General features: G+C 41.8%; 2 protein-coding genes across 3 annotated transcripts; one reads left to right on the plus strand and one right to left on the minus strand.

The window, feature by feature from the left end:
• Window positions 1–101: 101 nt before the first annotated feature.
• On the minus strand, window positions 102–14,471 carry tti1 (TELO2 interacting protein 1). 2 transcript variants are annotated; one of them, XM_087834124.1, is made up of 14 exons: window positions 14,339–14,471; window positions 13,058–13,815; window positions 12,382–12,719; window positions 12,021–12,285; window positions 9,959–10,136; window positions 9,475–9,767; window positions 7,075–7,473; window positions 6,768–6,927; window positions 6,193–6,360; window positions 5,880–6,028; window positions 5,420–5,560; window positions 4,693–4,897; window positions 2,142–2,229; window positions 102–585 (listed from the first exon to the last, which is right to left on the minus strand). In XM_087834124.1, the coding sequence occupies exons 2-14, from the start codon at window positions 13,781–13,783 to the stop codon at window positions 366–368; spliced, it is 3,330 nt and encodes a 1,109-aa protein (XP_087690250.1). In that variant the 5' UTR covers window positions 13,784–13,815; window positions 14,339–14,471; the 3' UTR covers window positions 102–365. The 2 variants fall into 2 exon arrangements, with proteins under 2 accessions (XP_087690250.1, XP_087690251.1); XM_087834125.1 differs by lacking the exon at window positions 13,058–13,815 and having other exon boundaries at window positions 14,339–14,469.
• Window positions 14,472–14,770: 299 nt separating this feature from the next.
• Window positions 14,771–21,385, plus strand: zgpat (zinc finger, CCCH-type with G patch domain). The gene is made up of 7 exons (XM_006785337.3): window positions 14,771–14,930; window positions 15,308–15,966; window positions 16,129–16,262; window positions 16,353–16,520; window positions 16,935–17,057; window positions 18,238–18,649; window positions 19,032–21,385. Exons 2-7 carry the CDS (start codon window positions 15,353–15,355, stop codon window positions 19,168–19,170), a joined length of 1,590 nt encoding a protein of 529 aa, XP_006785400.2. The 5' UTR covers window positions 14,771–14,930; window positions 15,308–15,352; the 3' UTR covers window positions 19,171–21,385.
• Window positions 21,386–22,029: the final 644 nt, after the last annotated feature.

Below are 22,029 nucleotides of genomic sequence, written 5' to 3' on the forward strand. Positions count from 1 at the left end.
TCATATGATGTAAAAATGTGTGTGAATTCATCTGCTGAGATTCCCTCCTCGGGAAAATAAGGAAAGAGACAAAAATATCAGATACTTTAGTTTTTGTTTTCTCTTTTTAATCAAACATAACTCAGTAGCGCTCCATTTTCACCTAATGTTAATGTACAGTAAGTACTAATTGTGGGCTAGCAGAATCAAGGTGATGACTAAGTAACATTTTGTAAATTACAGAGTAGCTCTTAATTCCACAGAGCTAGGTGATCAGCTATTTGGCACAGCTGACAGACTTTCTTTCAGCTAATTGACCTGTTGGAGTCGTGGTTCAATAAGTTGTCCGTTTGTGAGAGAAGTCAATTTCATCAAGCAGCAGCTCATTAGCTGACTGGCTGGTTAAATGTCTCAGTAACGGAGCCAAACTCCTCCTTGAGCAGTTTGAACACGTTGTCCGAGAACTCGTCTCTCGGCCTGCCCGTGCCGTTCAGCTGCACCGGCAGGAGGTCGGGGTGGTGTGGGATGTAAGAGGACGGGCAGTGCAGCTCATTTAGAGTAAACCAGAAGGTGTCCGGATCCACCTGGATTAAGTGTCGGAACACACTGTGCAGGAAAGGGAAAGAAACATGGGAACGGGATTAGTTCTGAGCTGTGTGTTGCTTTGTACGTAATATCTATTGTATGGAAAACACCTTCCTATAATCCAAAGTGACAGACTGAAAGAGTTTTGCTGGCTTTAACATGCAAACCAACAGTTTAACTATAAGCTCATTAACTCAAAACTGCCTTTCTCTGCAGGTTTGTCTTTTAAATCACCTCCAAGCAGGAAAATACTTAAGTATATTAAACCATGTGTTTTACTTGTGGCTGCTATGTTGCTACCCAAACACTTAGATCAATAATTCAGAATGATGTGAGTTATTAAAGGCTCCTTGCATACTGCATTCTGAGCTATTTGTTTTTATTTATTTACTTTTTTTATTCACAACTTCCATCTGTCCTTTACATTACTGTAGGTCTCACAGTGCACACATTTTGCATCAGCTGCCAGTGTAAAGGTGAATTGAGTTCCCTTTCAGATTCGTACACACAGCATTGGGAGATCACGGCCCTACATGTCCTGAAGATACTTCTATTCACGCCTGTAAGGCAACTGACCTGTGATGATATGCCACATATAAACTCGTCATCACAGTCATTCCTCACTGTTTATGCTCTTTACCTGGCTAGGAACACTTTTGCCAAGTTGGGATTGCTAGCTATTGTAAGTTAGCTCTGTTGTGTGCCAACCTGAAGTTAGCTAAACCAAAGGGCTTTACAAGTTAGCTCATGCACACATATAAAATTGAATGAAATGAAATTTGATTTATTAGCTTTAATCTTTTAACTTTATGTACACTGCATCATCATCATTGCATCAAGCAGCAAAAATGAAATCTTTTATGTGGCAATGCCGGCTCCCGTACTGTACTCCTGTAAATCCCAATCAACAGCTGTAACCATATTTATACAATTTTCATGTATTTTCTTAGTGGCTCCTTGGTGGAGGAGACACCCATCCTCAGGGCTTCCAAAACTGCTCCTGTTGGTTTTAGCCACAACTGCTGAACTCCATCTGCGTATTTCTGGAAGTTCCTTTCTCAAGGGACAAAATGAGTGAGGGTGAAATTTAAATCAGGCCCACAAACTGATTTACTAAAGTTTGCAGTAAAGGGTTAAAAGTCTTATATTACAGGTAATATATTTTAAAGTCACAAATACTGGTGTCTTTACCCAGAACATGCAGGAACCTGATTATTCCTGAGGTATTCCATTCTCAGGTCCCATGTTCCTCTCCTTCAGGGAACAAAAGCTATAGCCACAGTGCTTTGTTTCATATTCAGTGTTCAGAGACAATGAATGACTCCTGAAGTCATATTTTGTTGTGTAACACCCAGCACCTCTCCAAATATGATGTTGAGCATTCAATTTAAATTCAGATTTTACTGATAAATCATGTCACGTGGCTGTTAATGACCAACATGGCAATACAATGTCAACTGGATGGTACAGTTTTCATTTATGGCATTCTGTCTGTGTGTAACACTCAAACACATTAGTAACTAAATGAAGGATGTAGTTACTTTCCAAGACTACAGCGGTCCTTAATAAAGACTTACCTTAAACAGGCTTCTTGCAGTCTGATGGGTTGTCTGGAGCTCAGGTAGGGTAGACAGGCTTCACAAACCACATCTAGGTCTGCTTCAGCTGAGAAAACCAAACACAGGACATTTTTACTATATTTTATTCATATAACAATTGTAATACTTTTATCTTTTATCCAGAAATTACAACACAAATCAACTTGTAAAAGAAAATAAAAAAGAAAAAAATGGAACAAAGCCAAGTTAATTTCACGGATTAATCACAGCAGCAGAATACAGTTTGAGCTCGGTGTCTGGTCTTTGGGTGGATTGCTCCCTGCAAATATGTTACTCATGAAACTCCAGGAGCACACAGGGGGATGCTGGGGGGGTGGATGGGCTGAAACAGCAGGCAGTGGTGCAGCAGGATGTGAGGAAAGTGGGGCACGTTACATGTGCAGCTCCAGGCTTCACTACATACATGGTTACTGTTGTGAGTGCTTCTTTTCTGATTATGTCCAGTGCATGCACATGATGACATTTCTATATCCAAAAGAACAAATCCTTTAAAAATATGATCCTGGTTCCAAAAATATGGGATAAAGATAAGAAGGGAGGAGGGAAAGAAGAGGAACTAGGAAAAAATATGAAAGAGTATAAAAAGTAGACCAAGCCTGGACTTTACCTCTGCTAACTCCCAATGAGTTCAGTAAAACTGCTGAGGTGGTTCAGGGAGGATTTCACAGCAGTTTTGAGAGGTCAGAACGTTAAAGCTTACCAACAATAATTCTGCCTGTCCAGGTGAGCATTTATTCTTGAAACTGCCCACTGCCACTACATACCACCTCTCCCTCACCACTGCTGGTTAATCTCCTGTTTGTTTGTTTGTTTGTTTGTTTTTGCTTTGCTTTGTTTTGTTCTTTGCTTCGAGCCCTGTGTACAGGAGTTGTATGCAAAAATATATTTTGTTAAAAGGGTTGGCGTGATAAGCAAATGCTTCAGCCAATACCTTTTAATTAGCCTTGTCTCATGCTTTCTTGCTTTGTGGTAGATCTTTGTTCTGTATTAATTGAGATATTTGAATGCTAATCAATAAAAAAAATCAAATCAAATCAAACCCACTGTGAACTGAAGCCACAGACCACACTGAAACCGACTTCACAGAATAATCACAAAGAGCATCTCAAACACACACCGTGTATCGTGCCTGTTTATCTGCACACTATACTGTATGAGAGAGTTTGCAGTACAGAAAGTGCCGCAAGCAATTTTAAAGGAACAGTTTCACAAACAACCTGATTTCTTAGAAAATGAAACAACTGTCTTTACACTGCAATCCTTGTCACTGTTAGATGTAACGCTGTCTCTGGAAAGGCTGCAGACAGCTCTGGTGTGACATTCGTGATGCTCACTCTCTCACACAGTTCACCTCCACACTGCGCAGGTGACCAAAAATTACACAAGCAGCTCATAATTGCATAATTGGTAATGTAATGGCAGAAGCCTGCAGGCCTTGAATATTTTCAACATGCTAATGGAAGTATGTTGAGCACAAAGTAAACAAAATAACAACAACTTCTCTGAGCTTATCAATTAAAGGGCTTCGCATTCGCTGATTGAACAATCACGTTTCTCAGTTGGGTATAAGAAGAGCTGTGTGTGCAGTTTGGACCTGAGCAGCATCCTGCTGGCACAGCTGGCTGTGGTCCGTATCATCAAAGTCATGTTTAAAATATGTTAAATGACAGAGCTGCCACAGTGAAGAGGCATTTTTAGGAACAACATCACTGTCATGCGTTTAGGATGTCAAACTGTTTCACTGTTTAAGGTTTGTATAATAAAACAGAGAAGCCCTGATTTATGCTGGGACACCAATGGTTGATTGACCAGACTGCCACCTGGTGGTGAAGGAGCTTCAATAAATTCTTTGGCTTTTTCTGACGACTCATCTCCCCACACACAGCTTTAATGTCAAATTAGGCTAACAACCTAATTTGTTCACCTTAGTATAGAGACATCTTCATCTCTGTACTAAAGTACAGACACAAACTTGTATTGCTGTTGTCTCACTCACAGGAAGAAAGCTGACTATAACTCATTTATTTATAAATCATAAAGTTGTTTCCTACAAGAAAGTTACAGCCCTGTGATCAAATAGGCTTCAATAAGATAGATAACATGTATTTACCCAAAATAAATATGGGATCAAAACAGCACAGAGAAAAAGTAAAAAGAAAAAGTAAAGTATTGAACAGGGGGCATTTAACAGTAGGCCAAACAAATCCTGGTAGCTCTTTGCTCTCATTGTGTTCAGTTAAATATTACAGCTGAAAAGAGGTTAGATAAAGATAAGATAAGATAAGAGGTCATCTATCTTCAATGTATTTTTACATAAATAGGCTTCATGTTGCACCAATCTCCATAAAGTGAGGCATCATACTAAGAATAGTTGTCTTGCTCTGATTTGTCCGTGTTGTGGCTGCTTTGATCATTGCCAGATCCCAGGTACAGTTCTACAGGATGATGCACTATGTTGTGTCTTGGTGAAACTGTGCTGTTTGTGAGCACTGTGTCTCTATTCTCTTACCCAGATCCAGTCTCTGGCATAGTGAGCCCAGCCCCTGCAATACAGCCAGCTGCAGTTTGTAGGCCAGGGTGTGTGTGTAGACAGGCCCAGCCTTGGCGCTGATCGGAGCCTGCTGTGCCAGAGAGGCGCTCAGCTTGGGCAGAACCTCTTTGGAAACCCTCCTCCTCAGAAAGTCCCCACATGTTTCACCCAGCACGCACAGCACCTGGCATGAAATGTACAAAAATGTAATGTACAAAAGCAGCAAGCTGTCAAAATTCAATAAAATCTTCCCGTTGTGTACTCCTGGATGAATTGTAGTATTTACAAAACTCGTATATATCCAAAAGCTGATGAAACAATTTCCCAGCAGCAGCTCTGAGTGAATAAATGACTGTTTACAGACTTAACGTGTTTGAATTTGTCAGTTCATCAATGAAAATATGAATAACAAATTCAAAAATAGTCCAGCTGATGACAGGAGCTGACGAGTACCCCGATTTACACCGACAAGCAGCCTCTAAGAAGGCATCCACACGGTAATTTTTCTGTGCTGATAGAAGAAATGTTAGTTTAAAGAGTCTTCACATTACAACCCAAAAAAGTAAATAATAGAACGATTTCTGAATGAAATAAGCCTGTTGTTGGGCAGCATCTTTCATTCTTTCACTATTAAGAGTTTAAAAAACTAAAGACGACTTGAATAATTTTGACTCACGTAATGAAAAGAGAGGTTTGTTTTACTTACCCTGAAGGCTCTGAGGACTGCTAATGGGTCATCAGTTGTGAGTCTCTGCAGGAGTGCTGGCCAGCAGCGATGAGCCATAGGCAGCAGTTCATTTTCCCTCTCACTCAGCACCTGAACGCACAACTCCAGCACGTCCAGTACCTAAAGACAAAGACGCACAACACACCTAACAATTATCTCTGTTTTGATCCTGATTATATGTGAGCTGAAACTAATTACTGAGGTCTTCATTGAGAGCCCAAACTCCTGAGCAGGCACGACTTCAGCACAGACTTATTTCTGTTTCACTCCTGGACCAGACTGAATGTTTTTCCTTGATGAGCATTACACCAGTGAACAGTCCTCCACACAGTTCTGACAGGATGAATTGTACCAACGCTGGCGGTCCTACCTTCACAAGAATGATTATTTTTGTTATTAGTCCAACAGTTGACTCTACATAAAACTACTGATACAGTACCTTGAGTCGGAGCCTGAGGCTGGGATCAGACAGCAGATGAATGCAGCGCTCCATAACATCCTTAGTGATGCTGAGGTGGGAGGGAAGCTCTGCTTTCACATCAGGACTACCAGTATCTTCAACATCCTCACACTCAGTGGGAGGGACTTCTGCAATGGAGCACATGTACAGTTAGACCGCCAGTTTAGCAGTGAGCTTCAGATTTCTATGACTCTTAATTACAATGATCCATCTCCTCTACACTCTGAATCTAATATCACCACCACTACAACCTATAGCTTATATTCCACTGGCCCTTAGACAGACCTATTACCTCGGTCTTCAGTGTCATCATCCTCTATTCCAATGCCCTCTGCCAGTTCTTTCTGTTTGCGGTAATTCAGCAGGAATTGGCGAATGCTGTGGTCTTCCTGGTCACTGGAGCTTTGCCTGTAGCTGGCAGATGTACTGGTCCTGCTACAAGTGGAAGGAAACCACCTCGCTAAAGGGAAAACAAGACAACAATATGAACATAGGTTTGGTTACAATAAAATAAGTCAGCTGATCAAATCAGTGTGACACAAACACTGATGTTTTTTGGAAAGAGCCATTAGTGACATTTAATTTACACATTTTTACTGTGAGGGCTTGTAACCTATAGTGCCGCTGTATAAATATTATTATGACTATGTAGCAGAAAACGACTCAGCATTTAAACCATCACGATGTATTAAATGTTTTCAAAGATACTGATAATTTGATAACAAGCAAAGTTATTTATCCTGAAGTGTACTCATTGATAGAAACTTTGAAAGGCTCTGCAGAAAACATGAGTTACATTTTCTTCCTTGTCCTCTTTGACTCCCAGCATACGTGAGACTCAAGCTGACATCACTGTTGAAATCTTACCCAGTGCCTTCATGAGCGCGTGCAGCACGGAGCAGAAAAGAGCGGCTGTGCGCTCGTAGCTGAGATCCAGAGCCGTCAGCACATCCTGAACGATGTCCCCGACCAGCGGCAGCAGGCTGCAGTCAGAGTGAGTTAACATAACTGTCAACACCCGTGGAGCCTGGCCAACAAGACAGGATTATAATGAAATACAGTACAAGCTCTGGGCAGCACAGGCTTAAGCAGACGAAGGAGGAAATCAGGTAAACCCTCCAGCAGTCATTTCTGTGTCCATTTTGGGCTAAAAACAAAAACACGTCATAACTACCTGTGGATGCTGGCTGAGCCTCTGAAGGTTGAGTGAAATGTCATTAAGCAGGTAGTCAGAGTTCTCATTGATCAGTTCCTTGAGGGAAGCGTATCCACAGGCCTTACTGATGTCCCACATGGAGCTCAGTGCCGCCTGGCTGACCAGCAGCGTCTCCTCACCAGCTTTCTCCAGCACAGGATACAGCGAGGTCATCAACAAGGGACGAAAATCGCGGCCCAGCGCCTGAGCACAGCAGGCGATGCCCTCGAGTTGGATGCACAGCTGCCAGATGTTGCTGTTGAGCTGGTGGATCGTGGATGCAGATGTTGATGATGAAGGAATCACTTGGAGAGAGCTTGTATTTGAGTTGCCGGCATCACTGTTGGATATGGAGAGGAGTCTGGATGGACTGAGCAGCTACGCAAGGAGACAAAACACATGTTAATGCACTGCTTTCTAACCACTTTTACACATGCACTGCAGACCTGAGGTTTTCTAGATATTATCCATGCACGTGAGAACGCAAATGTCTGACACAGTTAGATCAGACGTTAAACAGCCTTTAGCCTTCCTGCTCCCGAGTAAAAGCCTGTATTATATCTGACTGTGCTCATGTGGGGATAGCACAGATTAGCCTTGCTCAAAGTCAAGAGTGGGGCCAATTTAGGATCTTCACTCAAATCAAAATACAAGGGAAACTGATGTATTTCCTTACATAAGCAAAAACCACACAGGCTGTTATAAAATGCTCATCCTACGCACTCATATGTAAAGTGTTAAAATCAATGTGTGGCCCACCTGCCACTAAGAGACAATCTTGAATAAAAGAGCAGTAAACTTAATAATAATAATGATAATTATTATCATTACAATGACTTTATTTATGCAGCACTCTCCTCCAGGCTTAAAACGTGTTTGTGGGACCACCAACAGCCTTTGATTAGATGATCTCAGGCTGCAAGAGGGAGCGGGGGGTTCAAAAAGATCAGACATGTAGGCAGGAGCGTCACGACTCACAGCGTTAACAGTCAGTGAAATGAAATCAATCCTAAAACGTAATGGAAGCCAGAGTAAAGAGAATAAAACCAGTCTAATGTGTTCTCTTTTTCTATTTAAGTCAGAGTAATGAGTAAAATCATAAACTAATAATTTCCTAGTACCAGTTTTGATTCACATTTTATATAAATACATCAATTAATAGATAATAAATAAATATAAGTTAAGTATATAGCTTTGAGCTCTAATAGAATTATTACAGCCCAGCTGCAGTACCTTTGTAGCCCACCAGGGGGCCCCAGCCCACACTTTGGGAATCACTGTTGTTTATAAATGTCCTGTGAATTCTCAGCTATAGAGGAAGTAGCATGCATGATCTCTCCAATCGAACTATCGACATCTTTTACTGAGCCCGTCTATGCAGGCAGCTTGTTTGTCTCAAACAGAGTCATTCTGTTTCTTTGTGTAAAAGATTTTTTATAAGGATGAAAAAGCATTCAACATCTTACCATGTGTTTTAGTAAGAAAGCTAGGTTCATACTGCACTCCATTTATGACCCAGTTTGACTTGAGTGCAGAAACAGAAAGCGCCTCTATAGGGGTCAAAAATTCCTCCTGACAAACATGTATGCTGACAGAGTGAAACTGCAAGTTTATCTGCTAACGAACAGAAAGCTGCCAGAGGTGTATGGCCTCTGTTCGGTGGAGGCTTGCAGATATTTTCTCGTGCTCCAAAAATCCAGCCTTGATACTTCAGATTAGCTACTTCAAATCTCGCAGCAGCTTTGACTTCTGCTCAGTCTGCTGAGAAATCAGTGTGAAAAGAGGCGTGGATACGTGAGCTGGTAAAGCCCAGAGCCCACGTGATTTTAAAAAAAGTTTGTGCAGAAGTAAACGAAGAGTCCCTGACACTCCCAGACGTGTGAAGCCAAACCATCACAAAGACATTATTTCACTTCTTTGTGTCTTTGGAGTTGTAAAGTGTTTTTGTGCATGTAGAACAGCAAAACATGGTAACAGGCTGCTGGAACCAGAACTGGCCAAATATATATCCGCTGATCGCTCCTCACTCTGTACAATAAAGCCCTTGTAACACCCAAAAATGTGCCCTCTATTCCTTGCCTATGTTTGCACCCCCTCATATAAGATATGAGGGGTGTTGTTTATGTTTTCAGTCTTCAGTTAAATTAGTCTAAACCAGGTTTTACTGCTTAGATTTATTTTGTAGAATCTATGTACAAACAGCTCTGCTGTTTAGACTGGATGTGCATTTTGCACATTTCTTTGTAATCATCTCTACAGGAGATGAGTCAGTATACTACTTGTCAGGAACTCCACTTAGAGGCAAGATGAAGTTAATAAATGATATACTATGTGTGGAAATGCTTGATGAATGATGCCCCAGGACTGAAATATCCTCACCTGCTGATCCTGTCGGTCTCTATCCGTCTCCTCGCTGACTGTAATCAAATGCCAGTTGTTCAGGCTGGTGTATTCCTCAATGATAGAAACAGCTGCTGCTTTAATATCTTCCTGGGTGGCAGGGCTTTCACGAACTTTAGTCTCCAAACCCTGACTCTGGTCTGCCACAGCGATACCTGCTGCACCTCTAACTGTCTCATTTAACACCATGGCAGCCTGCTTTCTGTACACTGAAGACTGGCAGTACAAGTCCAGCAGATGATCGGTCAGCAGGTAGATGTTGCCATAATAACCTAAAGACAAAAAAACGTTATCTGTGAGAGCTAAAGAAATGAGCCAGCTACAACCCACGAGTATTTATACCAGCTGTCGTTGTTATTAGAGGATAACTGCTTCAAATTCATTTGAAATCACAATGGAAAAGGCACAATGATGATAAAAAACAGGAGTGGCTAACTGAGTCCAAGTCAAAGAGCAATTATACCTAATGTGCGACAGATCTCCATGAGCACAGAGAAGATTTTCTCATCTGTGAAGTAGAGAAAATGCTTCCTCTGTGTGTGAGTGGTGTAGGAATCATGGGAGCCGGTGCTCGTCTCTACGGCAGCAGCGTAACTCCTCTCCTCCACAATGCGAACATCCATCACATCGAGTTCCAGCACCTGTAAAGCATGCAGAAGCTTTAGGAAATTTAACGGGGTTAGGAAATCTAAAAACATTCAAGATTGGACCTTAAAGCAGCCGCACTACAGACTACAAAATACTAATGCCAAGGTGCCCTGTATTTCTACACAAAATAAGACATATATCATTTTGGTTTTGTACGTGAACATTGACAAGTAAAATACTATATTTTGGGCTGCAGTCTTGAAGAGACTACATTTAAAAATATTATTTTTTGCATTAATAACAAGGTCACCAACAACGATGAGTCTGAATACAGAGAGGAGGTACAACACCTGGTGGACTGGTGTCAGAGTAACAACCTTCAGAAGACTAAAGAGATGGTTGTTAACTTCAGGAAGAGCTCAACGACCCACACCCCACTGCAAATCAACAGATCTGCTGTTGAGATGGTCAACAGTGTAAAGTTCCTGGGAGTGCACATATGATGACCTCTCTTGGAACCTGAACACCAAACTGAAGAAGGCCAGTCCCCTCCTCCCATCCTCACATCATTCGACCAGGGAAACACTGAAAGTGTCCTCTGCTGCTACATCGCTATCTGGTATGGGAACTGCACTTTTGCTGAAAAGACGTCTCTGCAGCGGATAGTGAGGACAGCAGAGACGATCATTGGAGGCCCTCTCCCACCCATCTCCCAACTCTACGACACACACATCATCCGACGTGCGAACAGCATGGTGAAGGACACTTTCCACCCCTCATATGCTCTATTCTCCCTGATTCCATCTGGCAGACGGTTTCGCTGCAAAACCGTAACCACCAGACACTGCAAGCAGTCAGAGCCCTCAACTCAATACAACCAAAGAACTGACATACACAAACACCTTACAATACTCACCAAAAGACTCAAAAACAACAAAAACTTCCACAAATCCACTACAAACTGGACCTTATTTGCACACTCATTCACATAGTTACTGTACACATCTAAATTATACTATATTTGCACATGTCTTCGTTCTTATATTGAATTGAAATTGTATTAAAGAGTCAAGAATAATCCTTATTATTATTGTTATTAAATAAATGGTTGTATAACAAAACTTTATATCACTTAAAACTAGGAAAAAAAATAGTTGTTCTTTGTGGTAAAGTGTTGAGGATCAATTCAGTAAACTGACAGCCTGAGGAAGTAGAGAAAATGAGGAAAGAAGGAAACTGCTTAATGTTTTATATTTCTGTATACTGACAGATGGCAGCATGGTGAACAGACTGGCTGAGATGGGAATTGCCTTTTAGTGTCTTCTGGGCTGTGCAGACACCTCCCTGATATCATTGCTCTTTGGTAGATGGGAAAAATGTAAAAGAAAAACTCACTGTGAGTAGCTACAACAGCACATTTGTTAGAATTTGACGAATGAAATGTCTAAATATTAAAGAGTATTAAGGGAGATGGGATCAAATAAGTGTAAACTTCTTTCTACTCTTTTTCGACTATATAAATTGCGTGGATTATTTAGATATAGAGATATTTGTGGCAACTCGATTTCTCTCACTTTACTTTTTTATGTCTACTATGCTCATTTACAGATCGTCAGACACACATGTCTGAGCTGTCCGACACACACAGATCACATTACATGTGCATGTGGGGTTTGAAGTACTTTTATGTATAGATGAGATAACACCTTATCACATCATCATCAAAAGTGAGCAAAAAAGCTTATGTGTGTTCTTTGTTTTTGTGTGTGTGTTGGTGCATGCTCAACGAGACACAAATTGCTGTACAGATCTCTAAATCTATATATATATATATATATATATATATATATATATGATAAAAGTGTACTTTTTATTTAAATCCATGGCTGTTGTTGCATAATAACATCAAAAGCAGTGTAACCTTATTGTTACATTACCTGCATTAAGGCTTTGGAAATCCTCTCCAGATGTGCAGCCGAGTTGAGCACCACAGAGACAAGCGGTCCTAAGATTTTTAAGTAGCCCAAAAACACGTTGAGAACAAAGAGCTTCTTCTGGTCATCAGAGGTCCTCATCAGTCTGGGTAGAGAGGTGGCCAAAGAGTGGAGATTCTCAGATAAGTTGTCAGTGAAGGTCTGAGTGCCACTGCTGCCGCTGCACCTCTGATTCCTCTGGGATACCTCCCTGAGAGCAACTTCACACCTAGAGGAGAAAATAGCAGCATCAGTAAACATCTTGTATCCATTAATTATGATTCATTTCTTCCTTTTCTTTATAAAAATATCAATCAAATCAAACCTCTCTCTGACTCTAGGTTCCACATCATTGATTGCCCCCACCAGTGCTTCTAGTAGTGATCCTACACAATCAGTCAGTGAGCGACTGCATTTGGCCAGCAGGTGATCGGCCAACTCCACCATTGCCACTCTAACCCTCCAGTGCTGGTGCGCTGAAGTGCATGAGATTATCTTCTTGAGCAGGACAGACAGCTTCCCTGCCGTGTTCTTCACCCACTCCGGTGTCCGAAGGACTATGAGCTGTCCGATCCTCCCCAGGTCTGCAGAGGGAGTCTTATAGGACTCAGTGGACTGGAGCTGGACATCCTCCATGACAAGCTCCACAGTCCTGGACCAAACCTGACAACAGGTGATCACATAATCAGATCACTGCAGTGCATTTGTACTATAATATTGTCAAATTTTCCTTTAGTTCTGGAAAAACTATACAAGCCCTCTTTATGCTCTGTAAATGAAAGGTTTAGATCAACTGAATCATTCAACAAATCAAACAATCACATAATAATTTTTTTAATATACGGTTTATTAAATGTTCAAGTCAGTTAACAAGGTAAATGTTCACTTGCGAACTATGAAATTGCATGAGATCATCGATTACATATGATGACTATCGTCTAATAAAGTGTTAAGCCATTATTGTGCTGTTGTTGTAAATCTGATTAACAAACATGTGGTACCTTGATGGCCCGGACTGTGACTGCGTGGCCTTGCCTCAAATCTCCTGTAATGATCCTGGCCGTAGCCATGGTGATTCCAGGTAAAAATGATGCCATGGCGCTGCCTACAGAGCATCGCTCCTCTGATGATGGGACTACGTGTTCCTGGGTGCAGTCACACTGCAGAGTCAAAGCCTGGAGGCACCTCAAGGCTGCTGTCTGTATATCTCGAGATTTCTCCTTCTCTCCCAAAGCCAGCAGCAGTGAAACGGCAGCACCCAGCCCAGGCAGCATAATCGGTTCAAAGAGTTTGAACACTATATCACCATAAGCAGCATGAAGCAGGGCATCCAGGCACCTCAGAACAGCTGATTTTAGCTCCTCTGACGTATCTGCAGGCTTCCCGGGATCAGCTGAAGAGGACAGGCACAGGCAAAGCTCGGAAAAGAGGTCGCGGAGGGTTTCCCAGCTGTGGATGCAAGTGTTCTCCAAAACATAGCTTACTGCCTCGGTCACAGACTGGACCAGCTGCTCCTTCTTAGCCCCGGGGACTTTAAGGACAAATCGAAGAGGGAATAGGACGTACTCCTGAAGCTGCTGCAACGTGGCATCGTTGACTTCTTTTAACTGGCCTTTGAGTGTCTCCACATTAACCACTGTGGGCTCTCGGGTAAGCAGGACACAGGCTGGGCGCAAGTAGGCAAAAGCAATCTTTGGATCGCTTATTTGAGACATGGCTGGAGGCATCACTGCAGGGGCGCTTAGGTGACGGAGAATGGCTAGAAATGCAGAACACGAGAGTAAGTGCTGTAAGCAGCCGGGAAGCTGTCTGTGCTGCTCAAGAAGATATAATTTTATTGATTTATTTTGTTACTTTGTCTTTGTGATTGAATATGATTTGATTAGCTGGTAACTTTGAAGGCCTATATTTACAGGTTAATTACATAAAAACCTACTTCTACAGTATGATCACAGGTACAGACTTTGTATATAAATGGCATTACAATGCTTTACATCTTACTGTCAATAAAAGAATCCATCCGAATTTGCATGCACCAGCATCACTGATAGTTATGTTTTGTGTTGCCAAACACTAGCGTTGGTCCCTTGCATCCGTTAGTACAACTATAACACTTTTGGAAGACTTGTTTGCTTCATGTAGATCTTAGGATACGGAATACAAACTTAACAAGAGCATGTCGAAGAAGACGAGTCTACCATGTAGCTGAACTACAGCATGCTGACAGCATCCAGCTTCTAAAGCACCACTGCGGTACCAGCGTCAGTATCAACACAGCCTACCTTCACATTGTTAGGTTTAAGTGGAGCCCCCTTCCGTGAAAGCGACTGGAAATGCTTGCCTTTACAATGAAAAATTAGATTTTTACAGACAGATGAAGCTGTACCGATAACCAGCATCATGAGTGCGCCAACGACGCACATGTTTGACGTAAACTAAGGCTTCCGACTTTGGGTCTTTGTCTTCAAAATAAAACAGAATTTTCTTCCTATGATAGAAACCCTATAAAATGTGTAATAAAAACATCGGGGAATTTATAGAATTTTTTTATGAGAAAGACGTTTGCTACAGAGAAATTCCCATTTTTAAGCTTGTTCTGACAATTTTTAGCTCTCGAAACGGTTTGACGCTTAACAATGTTAGCTTTATTTTGAAAGTAGAGTATTCCCAAAGGAAGTCCGTTCATTTAAGCGAGCTTGACTACCGATCGGACGTCAGACTCATACATATAGGCATATGTTTGCCGGTGCTGCACAATTCTAGTATCTGTATTTAGTTATTTGAACTAAACATATTTTGAATACAGAAGATTTTGTTGGGGCTGTCATTTTCCGTCGCTGTGGTGGACATGAGACAGCTACCCTAATTACAAAGGTAATACAAGTGTTGTAAAAGTTAGCTTAAAGACGGCTAACAGCTAAAACTGTCTGTGATGATGTTACAGTCATGATTATTTTGCTACGTTAAATCCTTTGACAAATGTTATGGTACCTTGTAACACACCAAAACACACAGTCGATGCTCTTATTACAATGAAATTACATCTTTTAGATGTGGTTCTGTTGTCTACCTCAGACCTTTACCAACATTCACGAAGCTATGCTTCCTCTTTGTCCTGTTGTCACTCAAATATCTGGAAATTTCTTCTCTTGCTATAAATAGGTGGCCTATAAAGTGTGACTTTCGAAATGATCTTTCTTCTTATATCTAGATTCCCCTTTTATCTTTTGCATCTTGTTTTTTTTCGCAAGGGGATAAGCTGCCGGTTCCTGCCCTGGCTCGTACCTAGGGTCAGCATGGATGAAGAATCCCTTGAGGCAGCCATCGCTGCCTATGGTGCCCAGTTGCAGCAGGTGGAGACAGCCCTGTCTGCCGGCCTGGACCCCACCCAGCACTCAGACCTGCTCAAACTGAAAGAAGATCTCTGTCAGCTGATAGAGCTCACTGAGGCCAGCCTGGTGTCTGTCAGAAAAAGTCAGCTGCTTGCAAGCCTAGAGGAAAGTAGCGGACTGCAAGTGAATGCATCAGAAGCAGCTACTGATGCAAACGGTGGACTTGATGCTGAGTTTGCTGCTTTCTACTCTGAACTTGGAGAGTCTTCGGGTAATAGCTCAGATTCCAAAGAGAGGACTAAGGAGGGGGGAGGGGGGGAGGTGGATTATGAAGAGGAAGAGGAAGAAGAAGAAGAGGACAAGGAAGAAGAAGATGCACTAAGTGGTACCAAAGTAAGAGCCCCCTATCGGACAACATGGGGAACATTGGAGTATCACAATGCCATGGTAGTGGGGGCAGAACCGCCAGATGGAGATGAGGCACAAGTGCGAGTGCTCTACATCTACCCCACCCAGAAGTCTATGAAACCCTGCCCGTTCTACTTGGAGGATAAATGTCGCTTTCAGGATAACTGCAGGTAAATTATCACTTTCACTGAGGTGACCATAAATTACCGACAGCGTGATTTAAATTTGGGGCTTCTGTCAGTTCAGTCCCTTACAAGATTATTGTATCATCTACTTGGATTTCAGATCTGTACACACAGAGAGTTATATTTGGTGTTTTTTCACTATCAAAGGTTTTCTCACGGTGAGGTGGTCTATGTGTCGGAGCTCAGAGAGTTCCTAGACTCTGATCTCAGTAATCTGGAAGAAGGTTCATCTTGCTTGGCTCGTCATGAGGACGGTATCTGGCACCCAGGCAAAATAAAAGGTATTCTGTTCACAGAGTGGTTGTAATGTAAGCACAAAAAAAGTATGAAGAAGTACAAAGAAATAACTCAAAGCCTTCCTCTCACTTTAGAAATTGACAGCGGTTTCTACACTGTAAAGTTTGACTCGCTGCTGCTGAAAGATGCCGTGGTCGAGGCCGACGGCGTTATCCCACCTTTAAGGGAAGATGACCCGCTCTCATCAGAGTCCGACTCGGATGACATCGGTGATGGAGATGATGCTATGGGATATGCAAAAGGTGTGTTTACATTTTGTAAGAAAAAACAAATCAGCCACAACATCAGAAAATATAATCTTTAAGTCTGCCTGCCAATAAAAAAGGCAATGGGGTTCAGAGGCAATCACTTAAAAAAAGAAAAAAAAGAAAATGAAGAGGCTGCATGGTGTCGTGATTTCTCTTGGCAAGTGAACGATCACCTGCTCGATTCACCTTTGGGGTTTTGTCAGTAAAACTGTGGTAACTCCTTCTGACAAACAAACAGCTGAAAGTAGCTTATGTTAAAAAAAAGTTTCATGTCAGGACATCATAGAGAACGATGTTAGTAAAAATGTATCTGTCACATTGGGCCAGTTATTAATATGAAGAAGGGTTTTCTTGACTTGAAAAAAAAACTGACTGTGTCTACTCTGATTTTTACTTGTTTTGCAACAGTTATAGACTCTGCTGTGGAACCCACTGAAACATCAAGCAGTGCTAATTTTGGTGGCTGGGAGGCGCATACCAGAGGCATTGGATCCAAACTCATGCTCAAAATGGGCTACGAATATGGAAAAGGTGAGTGCAAACAGTGCACAACACAGCGCTGAGGCTCAGAAGTCACAATGTCCACTGCTGGCATGCTGTTTAAAAATCAGCTAACCTAACTCTTTGCAGTCATTTTGTTTTATTTTTAATTCTTGAGTTTTAAAAATAGGACAAAACATACATTTAAGACACTTTCAGAAACAAGAAAAAGTAGCACCAAGATTAGGAGAGGTTGTGATGGTGTGTGATTAGTGTAAGACGGTGGTGTTTGGGTGAAGCAGTTAGACGCGAGAGGGCAGTAAGGTGCACTTTAAAATCATATACAATGCATCACAGCTCAAAAGTGTGTCATCTAACAATAGACACACAAATGTGTATGCTTAAATTTGTGCTTTGTCCAGTTTTATTTTCACATTGCTCTGTACATGATTGTATGTTTGTCACGTTAACAAAACAAGTTTTCATATTAACTTAAAGTGGTTTGTGGTATATTCACACCAAACAAATGTCTATCCAAAATAAAATCAAGTCAAGTCAGATGTATAGCACATTTAAAAGACATAGATCGGTCTTCAAGTTTGAGTTGAAGATTTCCAATCAGACCTACTTTGTTTTTTGGTTTGTGTGGGAGGGGTGGGTTGTTTATTAGGGAAAAGCTTAGACATTACAAACAGCCTCTTCCATGATTTTCTTCCTACTTTTGTCATACAAAAGAGGGAGAGCAAGTACCAAAAATAGAGATAACTAATTAAATAACATTGATTAATTATTATTAAAGGAATGAAAGACAAAAAACAAAAATGTTCCCAGTATCTTTTGGTTCTTCCAGTCTAATATTCAGTTGTTGAAAGGAGGAGAAATAACCTATATAAAATTATAAATAAAATTATTTATAATGGCAGTGTGTGTATCTATCTATCTATCCATCTATCCATCTATCCATCCATCCATCCATCCATCCATCCATCCATCTTCTGGTTTTCACTGTCACACTCTCTATCATTTTTAGGTCTGACATTGAGAATTACAGTCAAACTACTAAACTAACATTAAGTTACATACTGGCTAACTGGTGTCTTAGTTAACATATTTAGAATGAATACAAATGCATTTTCACTGCACAGTGAATCCTAATAAAAATCTATGTATACAGATGTAAGAAGCGCATTACACTGTGTTCTTCTTCACTCACTGTCTTTTATGTTTTCAGGCTTGGGAAAGCTCCAGGAGGGCAGAGTGGAGCCAGTAACGGCGGTGGTACTGCCCAAAGGAAAGTCTCTGGATCAGTGTGCTGAGTTGACCCAGAGACGCACCCAGAGCAAGGCTGCCAAGGACGGCACACAAACAGGCCGCCCAAAGCGGCGAAGAAAGCCTCGGGTCGCTACCAGAGGGGGCCAGACCGTTTTTGACTTTCTCAACCACAAGCTTGGAGGCAAGACCGCTCATCCTCCCGAGGGGGGTGCTGTTGCGCCATCAGCGGCAACCGGAGTGGAGGCTTACCGGGGAGGAAAAAGCACCAAGAGGAGTCTGAACGTGAGGCTGTTCCAGGCTGCCGAGAGGGTGTCCCAGACCGAGAGGGAGATCCAGAAGCTGAGCGAGTCACTCAGCAGACAGGCAGGCAGGTCAGTACTGGGGTCAGTGCACAGTCTTCATTAGCTGTACTGCAACCTTAGCCAATTGTTTCTCCACAGAGCCTCAGCAGCTGCTGTCACATTAGAAACCATTGCATATATTGCTCTGCTTACACAATACAACAGTCTATTGTGAGATATGAAGCATGTGGAACTTGAGTTGCTATAATGTTCCTGACAGTTAAAGTGGCAATTAATGTGAGTTCACAAAGAAGGACTGTGGGAGTTGCGCGAAAATGTAAATAAGGTGTGAAGTTGCGAGGTTAGACACATGGTTCTGTGGCCAACGCAGCTAAATTCAGTTTGACTCATCATCTCGTCTCAATTCCTAATCTGTCTGGGTTTTTATTTATTTATTTTTATGTGTGCAAAGGGACCCATCCATAGTGAAGCAGTTGGAGGAGAAACTGTCAGCAGCCCGCCGGCAGTTGGTCCAGCAGAAAGCCCAGGAGCTGTCCATCCAGAGAGAGCACAAGAAGGCCGACACACACAAGAAGATGACTGAGTTCTGAGCTCAGTTGTCTCTCAAAGACATGGAGGATAAAGGAAAGCACCGTGAGCCTGAAATGAACTTTTGCTCCCGCCCTTATGTCAGGTTTTTTTTTTTTTTTGCTACACTGTATTTGAAGACTCTTGTTTTTTTCCAGTCGTTTCTCACCGCCGTCTCTTGATGCAGAGTGAATCCGCTGCTCTTCATTTATTTTTAAGCGCTGGCGCATTATCCGCTCAGCATTGATGTTTTTTTGATTTTCAGCTGCACAGGTCTCAATAATGTTCAAGAATATTTTTCATTTTTAATGAACTTTTGTTTTCCTAGCTGTATTTTTCTTTACCCGAACTGAAAAAAGAAAAATATATAGCTTGTTTGGAGAACCTATTGTGTGCCTTCCTTTGTTCTTAACCGCGCACACCTGAGCTCCACTGTAAACTGAATGGACTGTGTAACAGAATTTGTAATGTGCTCCCATTGTTAGGCTTCTCTGGCAGAGGTTTCGATCGCTCTGGCCGAGCACCGCTCCAGTGGTTGGTGCCGTATACTTGAACTTTCATACTTTTAAAATTACATCCTCAGGAGTTGGAAGACCTTTGCAGAGTTTTGAAGTTACGCCCACGCTTACGGCTCGTACACACCATCTTTGAAGTTGCAATCGTAACCTTTCTGTTAAATAATGAATTTGGAGAGCAGCCTGCCTGCTCATAAAGTCTGACACACATTGTCTGTGGGGTTGGGTGGTGGCTACGTGAAGTAAAAGGTTGCAGTCGTGGTGCTGGGCAACTGTAGATCAGGCCTTCGTCCTTTTATAAGCGACTTCAAAACTGATGTGGCGAGGCATAATAACGCTATTACTTCAATTTATAAACACCTCCATTTAACATCTCAAATGAGTCCAGTGAGGTTTAGTGTGAGTCGGAGACCATGACAGACAACTAGATGAACTGGTGAGCAATCATATCGTCCCTGAAGGAAGACAGATTGTACAACCACGCTAAAGCAGTAACAGCTGCAGTGAGATACAGTGTAAGCCTGTGCACGGGGGTCTACTGGAGAAGGCGGGAAAGCCACAGAGGCAGAACTCCTAAACCTTCTTCTCTCCGTACCCTGAGGGAAGCCCCCGCTTGCACCTCGGTCTGTTGAGTGACAGCACTTTGACTGCTGATGACTGCAGGGGTGACGCTGAATTCCCTGATCATGGGCTAAATGCACTATGTGTGTTGATTTAATAGGATCCCTTGAGGGTCTGTGCTTCACGCTTTACCCCATTTATGAGGGTCCAGTCAGTGCCCAGCTAGAGGCAGATTCACTGCGTGTCCTACTGTGGGTGTGCTGTCTGCATGGTTGGGTGTATGAGTGCACCACACACTCCCACAGACACTCGTGCCATAAGAATTTGCTGGGGCAGTTTTTAACTGCACTTCGCGGAGCCTCACAATTATGTGAGGTGAAATTACTTCTATTACTGTATGTAACTTGTGTTCGTATTATATAGGTAACACATTACTCTGCTCATTTTTACTTGCTTTTAACTTTTTAAAAGAGTGTTACTCTGAACATGTAGGTCAGCTGAGCTTTCTAATGTTTTTGTTTAATACTCCTGAGAAAAGTGTGTGTTTTTATGCCCTATTCATTAGGTTTCACAATCACTGTCACAAATATTGTAAATATTTTCTTATGTACAGTCATATACAGGGTAGGAAATAAAGACATATGGTGCAGGTGGATGTCATTCTAGCACAGACAGGTTTATTGGCACACATCTTACAGATTAAAAAAAAAACAGCCCAACGTTATAAAAGTATAAGGTTATTATCAGATATCTGGTTCAGTCTCTTACAATGAACCTCACGCATGAATACAAATGTCTCACTTTCTTTGTGATGAATATTGCTGAAAACTGTGAACTGATTCAGTTATCTAGCAAACTATTTCGTGTCTGAACTCACAGAATAGATTATTAAAGTCATGCTAACTGTCTCAGTGTTCCAGTTTTTACACTTAGTGGTGTTCCTGAGCTAATAGGCTTTGAAAAGGTGCAAGTAAAATCCTGCCAAGGGCTAGAGACCCCTGCACCTGCTCTGGCTGATCTTAAAGCCCCAGAGCTGGGCTCCAACCTGTGGTCTCACCTCCAGCTGACCCTCCAGCTTGAGGCTGATTTGTTTCATTAACACGGAGGAAATGAAATAGGACTTCCAGTATTAAGTAAATAGTCAAAACTGCTTCGATATAAAAGCCACTGTCTGACCGCAGTGTTTATGGTAATCTGTCTGACTTTATCTTTGTAAGTTTTACGTCTAAACATGACCATGAAACCTGCATTGTATTCATTCAGGTTACTTTAAAGGTAGAGTTCTTCCTGCTCGGGTTTACAGTCATTATAGAAATGCTTTAATGGCTGAGTTTGCCAGTGATGTTCTGACTGCTTCCCTAACAGGCGCAGCCAGTTGGCATTGAATCTTGGATGCAGATGCTGTTCCCTTGTGAAGATTTTGGCTCAATATACTAGTTTTTGAATCGTGAGTTTTACTTGAGATGAAAGTGACTTTGTGAAAATCTCTCTAGGATGCTTTTAATGCTCCCAGAGAAGCACGAGTGACTCCCAAAGCACTTAATGCATACTGTTTAAATACAAAATATTGTCATCTGACACAAATACACTGTAATCATGAAAACATGACTCTTCACATATGCGGCACTCTGTTCTATACATTGAAGGCCTTGCTATCTACCTTGTATGCACACTTATTACCAATTAACAGTTAACAAGTTTTCTTTTTACAATTTAGCATGATGCATGAAATTGACATGTTTTTCCATCAGTTTACACTTAATAACACATCAATGACTCACACGAAGGTATTTGGAATATTGTCTC

This window comes from Neolamprologus brichardi, chromosome 20 (assembly GCF_056152115.1).
Source record: "Neolamprologus brichardi isolate AB-2024 chromosome 20, ASM5615211v1, whole genome shotgun sequence".
NCBI classification, from domain to species: Eukaryota; Metazoa; Chordata; class Actinopteri; order Cichliformes; family Cichlidae; genus Neolamprologus; species Neolamprologus brichardi.

What these genes read in the sequence shown, in the direction of transcription:
- tti1 (XM_087834124.1), bottom strand. Translation starts at nt 13,783, where the DNA reads ATGCCTCCAGCCATGTCTCAAATAAGCGATCCAAAGATTGCTTTTGCC. An exon ending in GAGACCGACAGGATCAGCAG is followed by an intron (nt 7,474 to 9,474) that starts GTGAGGATATTT and finishes CTCCTTGCGTAG; the next exon opens with CTGCTCAGTCCATCCAGACT. An exon ending in GCCTCAGGCTCCGACTCAAG is followed by an intron (nt 5,561 to 5,879) that starts GTACTGTATCAG and finishes CTTTGTCTTTAG; the next exon opens with GTACTGGACGTGCTGGAGTT.
- zgpat (XM_006785337.3), top strand. Translation starts at nt 15,353, where the DNA reads ATGGATGAAGAATCCCTTGAGGCAGCCATCGCTGCCTATGGTGCCCAG. An exon ending in GCACCCAGGCAAAATAAAAG is followed by an intron (nt 16,263 to 16,352) that starts GTATTCTGTTCA and finishes CTCTCACTTTAG; the next exon opens with AAATTGACAGCGGTTTCTAC. An exon ending in GGGCTACGAATATGGAAAAG is followed by an intron (nt 17,058 to 18,237) that starts GTGAGTGCAAAC and finishes TTATGTTTTCAG; the next exon opens with GCTTGGGAAAGCTCCAGGAG.